This window comes from Rhineura floridana, chromosome 8 (genome assembly GCF_030035675.1).
Source record: "Rhineura floridana isolate rRhiFlo1 chromosome 8, rRhiFlo1.hap2, whole genome shotgun sequence".
NCBI lineage: Eukaryota > Metazoa > Chordata > Lepidosauria > Squamata > Rhineuridae > Rhineura > Rhineura floridana.
The window spans coordinates 129,087,628-129,102,922 of record NC_084487.1 but is presented as its reverse complement, the minus strand read 5'-3'; the positions used below and the strand labels follow the sequence as shown (position 1 = coordinate 129,102,922).

Genomic DNA, 15,295 nt, shown 5'->3' with positions numbered 1-15,295 from the left:
TATGATGAACATTTGGCTAGTTGTTTTAGTCGTTCCTGATACTGACTAAACATGGATTTGCTTTTCTCCTCCTCCAGTGCTCTGTTTAACAGATCAGTTCCGATGTGCCAGTGGGCAGTGCATTGGGAAAAACAAGAAATGTGACCATAACTTTGACTGCAGTGATAGCTCTGATGAACAGGGATGCTGTAAGTATGACATTTGAATATGCTACAGCCCTGTTCATAAGTTAACTTGCTTGTGGAACAGAGAGAATGAAAGCAAGCTTTGTAGTTGTTGGCATAAAGTTATAGCTAGCTAGTTAAAGCTGCTAATTATTCTAGAATTCGAGTGGGTGGGTGGGGGAAGAATGAACAGAATAAAAATACTCAACCTGAAGGCTATGGTTAGCTATCTTTGTTGCTGTTAAGCACTGCTAATTGGCATGTGGACTTCAACCACAAACTGAATCTTGGAAGCCACCCAGACAGTGTTTTATAATTGGATGTTATGCAAATGCAGTAAATACATTTTCATTACTGTAGCTACACCCTCCCCTATGTGCAACCATCTGTGTGACACATTCTTTACCATCTAGCTACAGACTCCTTATACACCTTGTAGACTCTTTGCCATGCAGATGGGTGGTTTTGTGTGGAAAGATTCAACATACCTGCTCAGTCAAGAACAGACAAGGGGATGAAGACTTTCCACATGATGGGGATCATCCGTGCAGTGGAATCTCAGTGGTATAGCTGAAGGATGCCATTTTTGCAACATTCCTGTGGCTCAAAATAACGTGCTGCAGCTCTTACTCTCGTCATCTAGTTAAAAGGGTACTTTTATTCACTCTCAGAGGAATTAAATGTGTCACCTTTCAAGCATCTCTCTACAATTACACAAATCCCATCCATTTCTTGCTGTTTCACCAGGGCTAGGAGCAGATATTTCATCACATACTATATCTCTCATTAATGTGTGGCAGAATAAGATTGAAAAGGCAGTGAGGTATAGAGTGGCAAGAGACAACTCTAGGGTTAAAGTTGCTAAAAATTTATATTTGGTATCTCCTGATTTATCTCCTTACTTTTAGACACAACAGAGGAACCAGCCCCTCAAGCCACCAATACTATAGGTTCTGTCATTGGTGTGATTCTCACAGTTTTTTTGGTTGGCGCTATGTACTTTGTTTGCCAGAGGATATTGTGTCGGCGCATGAAAGGGGATGGAGAAACAATGACTAATGACTATGTTGCACATGGACCAGCTTCTGTTCCTCTAGGCTATGTGCCTCATCCAAGCTCTCTCTCTGGATCTCTTCCTGGTTAGTCATTTATATGAACTGTGTTGTCTATTATGTATTGACTCCGAAGGAAGCTTTTCACAGTTTTGCTGATGTGTGCTAATGAAGCAGATATTTATGCTGGCTTTTCCAGTTTGGGAAATGGTTCTTTGCAGAATCTTCAGACATTTTTTATATAGTCAGAGTGGCATTTGGTGTTGCGTGCACTACCCACTTCTCCCACTCTCATTTATTTTTATTTATTATTTATTTATTTTATTACATTTTTGGACCACCCTATAGCAATAAGCTCCCAGGGCGGTGCACAGCATAATAAAACAGGCTAAAATACAGGTGGATGTAAATACAATACACAATGAAACATAATTAAAAATTTCAAATTTAAATACAAATTTTTAAATTTTTAAAATGCCTGGGCAAAGAGGTAGGTCTTTACCTGGCGCCGAAAAGATAGCAGAGAAGGCGCCAGGCGTATCTCATCAGGAAGGGCGTTCCATAGTTTGGGGGCCACCACTGAGAAGGCCCTAGCTCTAGATATCGTTCTCCGTGCCTCCCTATGTGTTGGGACACGGAGAAGGGCCTTCGACGTCGAGCGCAGCGACCGGGTAGGTACATAGCGGGAGAGGCGTTCCGCCAGGTATTGCGGTCTGATGCCGTTAAGGGCTTTATAGGTAAGAACCAACACTTTGAATCTGGCCCGGAAACACATTGGTAGCCAGTGCAGCTGGGCCAGGACAGGTGTTATATGATCAAATTTTTTAGTCCCAGTAAGAACTCTGGCCGCAGCATTCTGCACCAGCTGAAGTTTCCGAACCGTCTTCATAGGTAACCCTATGTAGAGTGCATTACAGTAGTCCAATCTAGAAGTTACCAGAGCATGGATAACTGTGGAGAGGTTCTCCCTATCCAGATAGGGTTGTAGTTGGGCTACCAGCCGAAGCTGGTAGAACGCATTCTGTGCCACCGAGGCTACTTGAGCCTCCAGTGACAGGAGCGGATCTAATAAGACCCCCAAACTACGGACCTGCTGCTTTAGGGGGAGTGTAACCCCATCTAGGGCAGGTCGGACATCAACCATCTGGGCAGAGAGCCCCCCCACCAACAGCATCTCAGTCTTGTCAGGATTGAGTCTCAGTTTATTAGCTCTCATCCAGTCCATTATCGCAGCCAGGCAGCGGTTTAGTACATTAACAGCCTCACCTGAAGAAGATGCAAAGGAGAAGTAGAGCTGCGTATCATCAGTGTATTGCTGGAAACGCACTCCAAATCTCCTAATGACCTCGCCCAGCAGCTTCATATAGATATTAAAGAGCATGGGGGACAGAACTGAACCCTGTGGGACCCCATATTGGAGTATCCAGGGGTTCGAGTAATGCTCCCCAAGCACCATCTTCTGGAGACGATTCTCGAGGTAGGAGCGCAGCCACTGCCAAGCAGTGCCTCCAACTCCTAAATCCGCAAGACGTCCCAGAAGGATACCATGGTCGATGGTATCAAAAGCCGCTGAGAGATCAAGGAGAACCAACAGAGTTACACTCCCTCTGTCTTTCTCCCGACAGAGGTCATCATACAGGGCGACCAAGGCTGTTTCTGTACCAAACCCCGGCCGAAAGCCCGATTGACATGGATCCAGATAATCAGTTTCATCCAAGAGAGCCTGGAGCTGGCGAGCGACCACACGCTCTAAAACCTTGCCCAGGAACTGAACATTTGCTACCGGTCTATAGTTGTCAAGATTTTCAGGGTCCAAGGAGGGTTTCTTTAGGAGCGGTCTCACCACCGCCTGTTTCAGGCAGGGTGGTACCACTCCCTCTCGTAAAGAGGCATTGATCACCTCCTTTGCCCATCCGGCTGTTCCGTTCCTGCTAGCTTTTATTAGCCATGAGGGGCAAGGATCCAGAGCAGAAGTGGTCGCCCGCACCTGTCCAAGCACCTTGTCCACATCCTCGAGCTGTACCAACTGAAATTCATCCAATAAAACCGGACAGGACTGTGCTCCGGACACCTCATTAGGCTCAACTGCTACAATATTGGAGTCAAGGTCCCGGCGGATGTTTGTGATCTTATCTTGGAAGTGTCTCACAAACTCATTACAGCGGGCTGTTGATGGTATTATTGCGTTCTGAGGACCAGAGTGTAAAAGTCCCCAAACAACTTTATAAAGTTCCGCTGGGCGGTTAGAAGATGACTGAATGGAGGCAGCAAAGTACTGCTTCTTTGCTGCCCTCACCGCCTTCACATAGAGCTTGGTAGAGACCTTCACAAGCGCATGGTTACAGCCATCGGGAGTTCGTCTCCATTTGCACTCAAGCCGTCTCCTTTCTTGCTTCATCACTCTTAGCTCCGGGGTAAACCACGGAGCCGATTGAGCTCTGCAGAGGAGAGGGTGCACCGGGGCGATTGTGTCAACTGCCCGGGTCATTTCCGTATTCCACAGATTGACCAGGGTTTCGACAGGAGTGTCAGTTTTATCAGCCGGAAAACTCCCCAGAGCCTTCTGAAAACCTTCAGGATTCATTAGTCTCCGGGGACGGACCATCTTAATTGGTCCTCCACCCTTGCAGAGGGGAGAAAACATTGTGAGCCTACACCTCAATAGGCAATGATCTGTCCATGACAAAGGAATAGATGTAAAATCCCTCACTCCCAGATCACCATCCCCTGCTCCAGTAGCAAAAATTAAGTCTAGAGTGTGCCCCGAAATATGTGTAGGGCCAGTAACAAATTGAGACAGCCCCATGGCTGTCATGGAGGCCATGAAGTCCTGAGCCGCCCCAGACAAAGCGGTCTCGGCATGAATGTTGAGATCCCCCAATACCAAAAATTTGGGGGATCGCAACACCAGACCCGAGACCACCTCCATCAGCTCAGTTAGGGAAGCTGTTGGGCAGCAGGGTGGACGGTACACCAACAGTATTCCCAGTCTGTCTCGCTGACCCAACGTAATATGAAGACACTCCAGACCATTAGCTACCTGGATAGGGTGCCTAACAAGACGGATGGAACTTCTATAGACCACAGCGATTCCCCCTCCCCGACCCTCGGATCTACCCAGATGCTGAACTGAGTACCCAGGTGGGCACAGCTGAGAGAGATTAATGCCTCCCAGATCGCTCACCCAGGTCTCAGTAATAAACGCCAGATCGGCCGCCTCATCCACAATTAAATCATGGATGAGGGAAGCTTTATTATTTACCGATCTGGCATTAAGAAGCAGCATCTGGAGATCCGAGAGTTGGCTGATAGAACTACCAGCAATCCTGTGGGTGTGGGGAGGACCGGAACACGGTACAGCCACCAATTGTCTGGGCCGAGTTCCCCTCAACTGGCATGTCCTCCTCATAAATTTAGCAGTTCATAGGCCCATTATGCAATAAAGTCATAATACGATATGTACACCAATTAGCAGTTTACTTAAGTCTTAATAAGCTGGAGTGGTGCTGAAAGGTGATTAGGATAGACCTATGACATTATTCTGAACTCAGAGTAAGGGTAGATGGATTGTGTCATGCGGAAGTGCATGTTTAAGATTTGCCAACTTAAACACCTAGTCTAGCCTTGGCCAACTTGGTGCTGTCCAACTGTATTGGACTACAACTTCCATTATCCCCAGCCACCATAACTATTTTGGCTGGTACTGATGGGAACTGTAGTACAGTACTGTAATACAACTGGAGGGCACCAAGTTGGTGAAGCCTTGTCTAGTCTTTCTGTCTGATTGCTGACATTCTTCGAAACTATAGGTGCCTCCTCCAACTTCAGACCTTCTCAGTAAGAAATATCTGCTCTCTGCTGAGTTAATTCTTCTAGTAGGGTTGTGTGTATTAGTCTTTCCTAAAATGCATGCATACACCAAAGCTATGCACCAAAATTGCATAAATTGTTTGGTGGCAACTAAAGCTCAATTATGCTTTAATTATTTATACTTTATACTTCTGCAAATTTATACTTTAAGAATTTACACACAAATACTTGCATGATTTCTTATATTTTGAATAATTAGTTTTGCAATCGTTACTCTCCTAGTAAAGTGGTGTCCAGAGTGTGGATATAATGAATGAGAAAATGAGTGAAAGGACAGGCCAGAGAGGTCTCCTCAATAGGCTCTTACCAAAAAGAAAAGAAAGAAATAGCCCAAACCCACACACCTGAAACCCACTGCCCTCATATTGTCAGCAAAACAAGGTAGCAGAGATAGTGCATAGGCAGAAGCTGGCAGTTAGATTGGTTCCCTTCAGGCCAGGACCCAAATGGGTGAAGGAGTCTGTCTCCATTTCTCTTCCCATAGTATCATTTAAGCTGTGAGGTGGGCTTCACCAAACTGGCCTCCCTGGTGAGTCTCAGCCAGCGCAACCCCCTGGATTCTTTTCCCTGACATCTCTACAGAGTTGTTTAACAAAAGGTGAGGCAGCTAGTCCTTTGAGCAGTGGGGAGGTGCCCCCCCAGCTTAAATGATTGCAGGCAGCTTGTGGATTGGCCCTATAGAGTGTATACCCTTAAACATGCATTTTCAGAACCCCAAGTATCCTCCCCACTTTAAACCAAGAGAAAATGGGATGTAGATCCCAGTGCAGGTGGTCTATTGCAATATATTGCTGAGAGTTCATGGTCAGGTACACAATCTTCTTGCTTTTTTCCATGAAAGCAACATACTACATGTAACTGCATTTGGATGCACAGCCCTACACATTCTGGAAACATTTTTCTCAGGTCTACACTGTTTTTCCAATAGCTTGGCTGCTGATTTTACACCCTCTGGGTGTTTCACAATTTGTGTACAGAACTGGCCCCTGGTGGAGACTTTCATGATGTGCAAAGCCTCCCTAATATTAAGAGTGGTTATTTATATTATCTGCTACATAATATGGAGAAAAAATGGGTGCTATTAAAGCTTGTTTGGACATACAGTGTTTGGTCCTCCCTATCCAGGAATACCTTTGTATAGGAATCAGTAATGTTGTGAATGTCATTTAATTTTCTTCTCTGGTTTAGGAATGTCCCGTGGCAAATCTGTGATCAGCTCACTCAGTATTATGGGTGGAAGTAGTGGACCTCCATATGATAGGGCCCACGTTACTGGGGCATCATCTAGTAGTTCTTCAAGTACAAAGGGCACATACTTCCCTCCAGTAAGTCACTTCTGAGAATCTATTTTGTCTGTTAATAATTGCATAGCTTGAGCCTAGATCTGAAAGTTGAATTGTAAACCTATTCGCAGCATAAGAAAAGGAGATTAAGTTAAGTGGCTATTTTAACAAACCTGTGTACATGGTTTTAGTTAGTTAGAAAGTTCGTTAGAAACATATTAAATAAATGTTTTCCTTACAGTTTTCTAGTTTGGTTCTAGGACATAGCCTGAAGATACACAATTCACTGTTCTACTATGGAAATAAGGCAGGATATAAATGAAATATAATAAGTTAATACCTCTGAGCAGTAAAAATCAGTAGTATGTTGCATACTAGCAGCCTTATTCCTGGCTAATTCTAAGAAACCGAGAAATCAGTGCAGTTCTGAAAGATTCAGTCTGCCATCTTGGTTCAAAATGTTGTCAAATCTTTTCCAAAGACAAAACCTTATCTCAGTAACCATTATGCAAAATTTGGTTAAAATTAGTGCAGTTTTGAAAGATTCAGTCCACCATCTTGATTCAAGATGGCATCCAATTGTATCCAAACATAGATGAAAATATGCTCCTTGATCTCAAGTACCATTATGCCAAATTTGGTTTATGATATCTTAAGAGATGTCCAAATATATAGAGAACAAATAACTTTCCAAAATATGTAATAGAAGCTAGTGCTGTGTTTACTAAGGATTGATTTAGTACTGTACTTAAAATATTTCCTTTACTTTGTTATGAGTCTGTTAAAATTTGCTCCCTTCCTTTTCTGTCTCACTCAAAAGATTTTGAACCCTCCTCCATCACCAGCTACTGAGCGTTCACATTATACTATGGAATTTGGTTATTCTTCCAATAGCCCTTCTACCCATCGATCATACAGGTAATATTATTAGCATCCATTGCAACTGTTGTGCAGCCTTTTGAATACATCCACAAAACCTACCTAGCATACAACAAAAAGAACAACAATTTGGCAAAGTCCTCCTTCCGCTTCACAAAATTCCTCCGGTCTAGTTGGCATAGAGACTTTCCTGGCTTACAAGGGGCTAGGCAGGTGGCTGTTTACAAGCTTGCATCTGTGCCAGTGGCTTCCTTAACAAAGGATGCAAGGCACCTTTAATTCCCAATTTTGCAACTCGGTCGCCTGCCTTGGGATGGTCGATGGGGTAGTCTTTTGATGGATGCATATTTGTATACTATATTTATATTTGTATACGGAGACAGTATTAAAATGGAGGGCAGAACAAGTGAATGGCAGCTCAGAATATACTGTACCTCTCCTTGGAGATACAACTTGTGCAAATATATTTTATCGAAATTGCATACAAAGCAAGTCTTTAATTGTTCTTTAGCTGTTAAACATAGGGGTGCATTATGAAGGCAACACAGGGAGCTGTATCCATCTTTCATTTAATGATAAAGCCACTAGCCTCCAAGGTAAAATAAATCCAAAATGTGTTTGTATCCCGTCAGAAATCTCTTTTATTGTGCATTTATGATGACTAGTACTCATTATGGTATTGGGGTGGTTATGCACAACCCCACTTTCAATACTGTTTGTTGCTGCAAAGTGCCAGGGTAGATGCACTGCTTGATTTGCAATTTGTGCATGTTCCATAGCTTCCTGCTGAAATGCTGAAACTTTTCGTACCACAAATATTTTGGGTTTTGTTGCTTTTGTTTTTCTCCTTTGTTGTGCTGTAGCACAGAAGTGCCCCTCCATATGGCAATAATGCCTTAACATGGGAGAAGCATTGCAGAACAACTAATAAAGTGGAATTATGTGTGGATGGCCCAGTAGAAATAAACCACTAATTACTATTATTGTGTCAGTGATATGTTGCAGAATGCACCTGCACAAAAGGGAGGGGCCCCTTGTCTACTGATCATATTGGTATATTTACGTGGTCAAGAAGATCTGAGATTCCTTTAAGATTCTGGTAGGTCTTTTCCTCTTACCTTTTTTTTTGTCCCAGTTACAGGCCATACAGCTACCGGCATTTTGCCCCTCCCACTACACCATGTAGCACGGATGTTTGTGACAGTGACTATGCCCCCAGCCGTAGGATGAGGACAACAGTGGGCAAGGGTTACACCAGTGATTTGAACTATGATTCAGAGCCTGTACCCCCACCACCAACACCACGGAGCCAGTACTTATCGGCAGAGGAGAACTATGAGAGCTGTCCACCATCTCCATACACAGAACGGAGTTATTCCCATCACCTCTATCCACCACCCCCTTCTCCTTGCACGGACTCCTCATGAGAGACTCCCTCCCTCCTTTGACTGCCTCTAACCCACCAGTGTAAATACGAATTGTCTTTATTGAGAGGGGGGAGGACAAGAGGCAGGATATAGTGTGTACAGCTAAAAGTTGTTAAATGGGGGTGGGGGGACATCAGAGATAACTTGTACAGAAAGGGGCTGGGGAGAGAAAAGGTTATTTATATATTTTCCTAAAACAGAGTTTGCTGCTTTGTGCCATAAGAAAACTTTAAAATTTGTATACAAAGTTTTTTTTAATTATTTTTCAAAATGGAACACAAGAAGATGCCTTAAATTAGTGAAGTGACTGAGCAAATAGGGAAATGGAAGGACCGGATTGTGTTGCTGTTCAGTGAGCCAAATACCAAAAAAAACAAAAGAATGCTTTTTGACAAGGAAAAGAACTAAAGGAACCTATCATAAGGCAGCATATATAAATATTTGCAAAGAGCTGAATAACCTCTGGCATTTACCCTAATGGGCCAGCAATTCAAATTAAACTTGAAGAAATCTGATAGGTAACGGTACACTAACTGGACAAATAACTAATGGTACATAAAGGGCTTTGTTCTCAACAGTGAAAACATTGATGCTTACAGACTTTTTTAAAAAATAGCAACTTTTTGTTTAATTCATATTGTCTGAAGTAGCCAAGCTGCATCATTTTTACATTTGTTTGTCCTTTTGTAGATGTTCTGTCATTTTGTTGGCTGTGGTTGTGTATTAAGGCTGTGGTGTTAGTTTTTCATTTTAATGTGTGTATTTAGTAAACTTTTGCGGCTGATTACTTGGCCCCACAATATTTTCCCCATAGGAGAATAAAGAGTGGGCTGGGGCTTGGTTACTCCTTCCCTGATGCCTCCCTGTTCTATCTTGCAGGGTCAGGAAGATCCTGCATTCAAATAAGTGTAGGATCTCCTGATCTCTTTGTTACCTTCTATCTACAGTGGGAGAAGCATGAGAGGGAGTGTGCAAACTTGAGGATTGCTTCCAGTCTATCCACAAGTAAAATCTTGGAGACCAACTAAAGAATGAATGGGCCTTTTGTGAATATGTGTGTGCGTGTGCATGTGTGTGAGAAGAGTCTTTTTTTTCCTGCCAGTACAATAGGATTATGTTCTTCCACCAGGTCAGTGCTATTTCCATGATAATGACAAGGGTAATTGTACCTGAAGAATTTTTTCTTCCAGCTCTTCAAAAATGTTTCAGTGCCCAAAAAAGTTGTCATATTTTTATACTACATAATTGATTATGATGATGATGATATAGATGGCATATTTATAAACTTTAAAATTAACTTTGAATTCTTAGTTTTAATGTAAATGAAATATTATATACTTGCAGTACTTTAAGTGTACAGTGAATATCACAGCATACAATTCATACATATATATATTAAAAATACTATTTTTCTTTATTAGGAAACATTTATACTTTTTTCATTCAGGATGCACTCTGGACTCCTATGTTGTTTGAAACACTTCTCCTTCCTGTTGGTACAGTGTTGAAGTTAAATAAGCCAGTCTTTGCAGTTTGACTTCTGCTTCCTCTTTTGTGGCAGAAATTCCTTAAGCATAAACCACTGTGAATATCAGTTTTTTTACCATTATTCTTTGCAAAAATATTTTGTTACCATTATATATTTTATTTCATTTTGTCTACAACCTTTCACTGATTTGAAAGGAATGACAGGTCTTCATTTATGACAGCTTTACATACTAGCAAGAAATCAACATGTGAAAACTTTCCTAAGTTCAGACTTTTGAACTTGGTGACTATCATGTGGAGGGTACAGACAACTGTCCAATTATAATACACTGATTCTGCGCACATCAGGAAATGTCATTACCTTCACTAAGAGCTGCTTCATATATTATTCAGAAATCACGTTATGATTTCACCTGCATTACAACATTGTTTGCTGAACTAAACATGTAAAGAATGAAATCGAGATGTGTGTCTAAGGAAACTTCATGCAGTAGCCGCTCTGTGAAAAATATTGGAGGCTGAATTGCTGGTGGGAAGTGACTCTTCAGTGGTGTTTATATCTTTGAATGTATACCATTCTGACTAGGAGTTAGCATATATAAACTTGCACTAGGGAATTCAGAATAGTGCACTACTTTATCTCAATCTAAACGTTTGTACTGTGTTGGCAACAATCTTTTATTCTTGCAAAGTGTGTATTTGTGCCAATTTCTCTGACAAGGTGGTTGAGCTTATGTTATACTGTAGTATCTTCTTTCAGTGACAATAGCCAGAATTCCTTGCCTCCTGAGCAAATTCATTCAGAAGAATCAGCTCATTGCTTTTGGTTGACAGATAGCTGTATAATTTTAGTGGTGAACACACTAGAAAGAAAGCTGCTAATGTTGACTTATACCAAATGCTGCTTTGATTCAAGCAAAGGGTAAACTGTTTAGCATCTGTGTAGGTCAACAGTTGTACATTAAAACAATCCTGAGGTCACTTTGTATTTGAGAATGAGCAGATATGCTAAGAGTTCAATGAAATTGTCTCCTGGGTGCTCGGCTTGTAGGCTTGAATTGCACAATTTCCTCCACCCCTGTGGAGTGCGATCTCTTGACTTTAACTTGTTCTGTTCTTCATTGCTCATGTGTTGCCTATAGCAACAGCAGTGATTTCTACCACCAAGGGTCAGGGAGAAGGCTTGGCTGAAAAGAAATGCAGTGGGAAGACATCAAAAGGAAAAGTCCATAGTAGCCTCATTCTCAGATTAAAAAAAAGGAACAAGCCTCAAAAGTCACTGAAGAAAATTATATTTCTTTGCAGATGCACTCCAAATTACTTACACTTAATGCATTTTGAGTATAGCATACTCTCCCGTTAGATGCAGAAGCTGCTTCTTGTTCCCTAAACAAGGAGCTATTTTCACTTGGGGAGACCATTTACTTCAAACAAACAGACCCTGGGTTCTGTTTTACAGTTTGTCCATAGTTTCCTTTACCTCTATGCTGCTCTCTCTCCTCCTAATGTTATTGTTGAAGCAGGAACAAGAATGTGATTAGACTTCTTGCCTATGCAAGAACAGGAAGGTCACATGTTATCCTGCATGGAATTTGCTACCACAAGATGTGGAATGGCCACCAATTTAGTTGGCTTTAAAAGCAGATTAGACAAATCCAGGGAGGATAAAGCTATCAGTGGCTAGTAGTCCTGATTATTATATGCTAAGTCCTGATGGTTATATGCTGACTCCAGGATCAGAGGCACCATGCCTTTGAATACTACTTTCTGGGGTTCAACATTAGGAGAGGACTATAGCCTTCATGTCCTGCTTGTGGGCTTTCCAGAGGCATCTGACTGGCCACTGTGAGAAACAGGATGCTGGACTAGATACGCATTTGTTCTGATCTAGAAGGGTTTTTCTCATGATGATAAATGCGCTTCCATTCACTCCACCACTATGTGAAGACAATCCTCAAGCGGGCACAGCCCATACAGTTCCATATAATCAATATTATTTGTGCTTCAGTTATCAAGTGTTCACATTTGACAAGCATCTTTTAAAATATAGCTGTCTACCATATGCCCTAGCATTCAAATGCATGACAGTTACAGGAGCTCATACAACAGTAAAGGAATACTAGATTTCCTGATTGTAGCACTTTCTCTGAAGTGATAATGTCAGAAGGTCTAGTTAATCTTTTCCTGGTAAATACTTCGTAGAATATTTACCAGAAAACAAACCTTGGGGAGCATTTGTATGCTTAATAAGAATGGGCAACGTCCATTTTATGATGAAATATCACGTAGCTTTATTTGGTCGTGTGGAGCTTTGTATTATTTTACAGCTACGGAAAAATGCCCTTTTATAAATATTTAATTAGGTTCCCAGTAAACGGGTTCTACAGGAAAGCGATAGATAGCTAACTGTTTGCTGCTTCTAGATACTGCTGTAAACTGCACATGTTTTATGTCTGAGACTACTTTAAAGTCTATTTTGGGGGGCTTTACTTAAAAATTAGACTGACTTAAATACTGGAGGATGCATGATGACAATCCATTAAGAATGCTAGCTTTTAATTAAGAGATTTAAAATAAGTCCTTTGTTTTTAAAATACCAAATGGGTAATGGAATGATCCAAGTAGTATGAATCTTTTTCTTGTGTTAAAAAAACCCTCTACCGTTGCATGATGTTAGTTTCTCCAATGCATCTGAAATAAATAGGACACAATTATAAAACAAAATGCAGTAAAAACTACACACATCCAAAAAAATGCAGCCCAGCCCTATGTGTGTTAGTCAAAGTCCCACTCCTAATGAAACCTTTCATTAAACGTCTGTAGGAATTGTAGAAGCATTTTTAGTTCCATTTATTTTAGTCAGAAATAAATGCATATGTTTAAATTGCTACAATTAATAAGACTGAAAAAAGCAAGTTTTGGGCCCATACATCAGCTAACTTAAGGTCTAATTCTGTTGGATATCACAGGGTGAAATCCGTTCTGTGTTAATGAACAGAAAGGATCTGTTGTCAGGAATTATTTATTTTTGTAAAACTATGTGGTGTTTGCAGGTAAAGTGATAAATGCACAACCTATATGGAAGCCACATGCACTCCGCAGTTTATTTGCCTCTGCCAACTTAAGAAGCTTGATCTTAAGGAGGACAATTTCTGTCCTGAAAATACTTCTGACCAAAGGATCAGTCTAAAACACATTAAGTAATTTGTCTAGCATCCATTCCAAACTAAAACAGAAAATAAAGAAGATTGGGTGTGGGGGAGTTCACTGTTGAGGTAGGAGCAGTGAATGCCAAATAGAGGTTAAAAGGATGCTTTAATCCTGTCACTTTCCTGACGCCTAAACAAACTAGGAGGGGGAATCTTCCAGTTAAATCTGCCATTGCCTTTGTCAACCAGCATATGGGCGAGGGGGGGTTCAATATATTCATGTAGAAAGATGATACTATGCATCATAAGCTGAGCAAGCCTTGTTTGCAAGTGAAGGATCTGGTGCTGCTTTAAATATCTTTAAATGTTCACACCTTGCTTTTGTATGTTTTATCTTTCTGTCACTGTCTTTAAAATCCAGCTAGTATGTTCATAGACTTATGTATGATGGTGCTTTGCAAGGATGTATTTATTATAATGACCAACATTTGGTCAGCCTGACTCACTCATTCACTAACATTTTTTTAAAATTGTAAAATAAAAAATGCTTTACTAGCAGCTGTATATAATCCTTGTACAAAGTTCCCCATCCATTTTTACATTATTGCTATACATGGAATTGTAACAAATAAAATGGTTTTTTATAATAAACTTGACTGGAAAAAATTTTTGTTCATTATATTGATGAGGCACAGGAACTTGGATTTAAACTAATAAACTGAAAGAACAACAAGATACAACAGCCAAAGTATGTGAGGTGTGTATAGTGAACATCTACAACTGAGCTTCAACCTCAGGTGGCCCTTCATTTAAAAAAGCTGCACCTAAAGCAAGATAGATATATAACTATGAATACTGTACATAAACCAACTTTCTTAATCTCTTTCCTCCTGCCCCCCAGCAGTTTGGAGAAACAAGAGCTTTGGATGGGTCACTCTAAGAAGGGAATTCCATAGTGAAGAGGCCACAACAGAGAAGAATGGCTATAGCTACCCCTGTGCCTTGTAGGCAGAGATACTTGCAACAAATGCTTTACTGAAATGTTAAACCCATTGGGGGGCAGTTTATCTATGTGTTGTAAGCCTGCTTTCAGACTAATTTTGTTGCTTGGTAGAGCTCCCAAGATTATTTTTTTAAATAATTAGCATTTGTATACTACTATTTGCCTGCTGGCAGCGGAGGACATTTATCTTAGGGATGATGCCTCCCACTGGATTGGCAGGCAGGGTCTGGAATCCTTTGCGTCCTCTCCAGGGGGAGGAGTCCTACCACCCCCAGTCTGACCTTGTGTGTGGTCGCTGGAAGTTGGGTCCTTTAGACTGTTAATAACCCTGAGTAATCTTAAATTCATTTGCCTTGTGAGTTTGATCATCTTTTTTCCCCATGTTGGTGTGAATTTTTTTTTTATTCCATCCCTTGTTGTTTTTGCCTCATTTCTGTATTTGCATGGCTGCATCAGGGAAGGGATTTTGGTGGAGGGGGATCTGCTCTGTGTGTGTGTGCTTCGTTTCTCCCTCCATTTGTTGGGATTGTTCTTTTTTGACTTTTTGCAATTTTGGCGCTGTTGTGGGCTTGGGAACAAAGATTTGATTGTGAGTACCCTGTGGGGTCCATGGCAGCTGCTGGGGTTCGCTCCGTGCTTCTTTGGCCAGCCTTTGACTGCTGTGAGAAGACTCGATTGTGAGTACCCTGCAGGGTATGTGGCAGCAGTCAGGGTTCGCCCCATGGTTCTTCGGCTAGTCTTTTATTTATTTTATTTATTTGTTTCATTTATAGACCGCCCATAGCGAGTGGCTCTCTGGGCGGTGTACAAAAAGGTTAAAATACAAAATATCAACAATAAAATCAGACAACAAACAATAAACACAAGCAGCAACTAAAGAAAAAAATAAAAAATAAATAAAATTATAACATAAACGCTTAAAATGCCTGGGAGCATAGCTGTGAGCAGTTTCTGCAGGACTCTTGTCTCCTTTGTTCCTT

At 41.3% G+C, this 15,295-nt stretch overlaps 1 protein-coding gene across 4 annotated transcripts in view; it reads left to right on the top strand.

Annotated features, from left to right (window-relative positions):
* Positions 1-13,920, top strand: part of LRP6 (LDL receptor related protein 6) — a 173,508-nt gene extending 159,588 nt beyond the window's left edge. For 3 of the 4 annotated variants that reach the window (XM_061582494.1, XM_061582497.1, XM_061582496.1), the window contains 5 exons: positions 78-188; positions 1,073-1,303; positions 6,275-6,411; positions 7,190-7,287; positions 8,384-13,920. In XM_061582494.1, coding sequence (XP_061438478.1) covers positions 78-188; positions 1,073-1,303; positions 6,275-6,411; positions 7,190-7,287; positions 8,384-8,675 — 869 coding nt within the window. In that variant the 3' untranslated portion in view covers positions 8,676-13,920. The remainder of the gene's footprint in view (positions 1-77; positions 189-1,072; positions 1,304-6,274; positions 6,412-7,189; positions 7,288-8,383) is intronic. The other variant, XM_061582495.1, reaches the window with a different exon arrangement.
* The last annotated feature ends 1,375 nt before the right edge of the window (positions 13,921-15,295 follow it).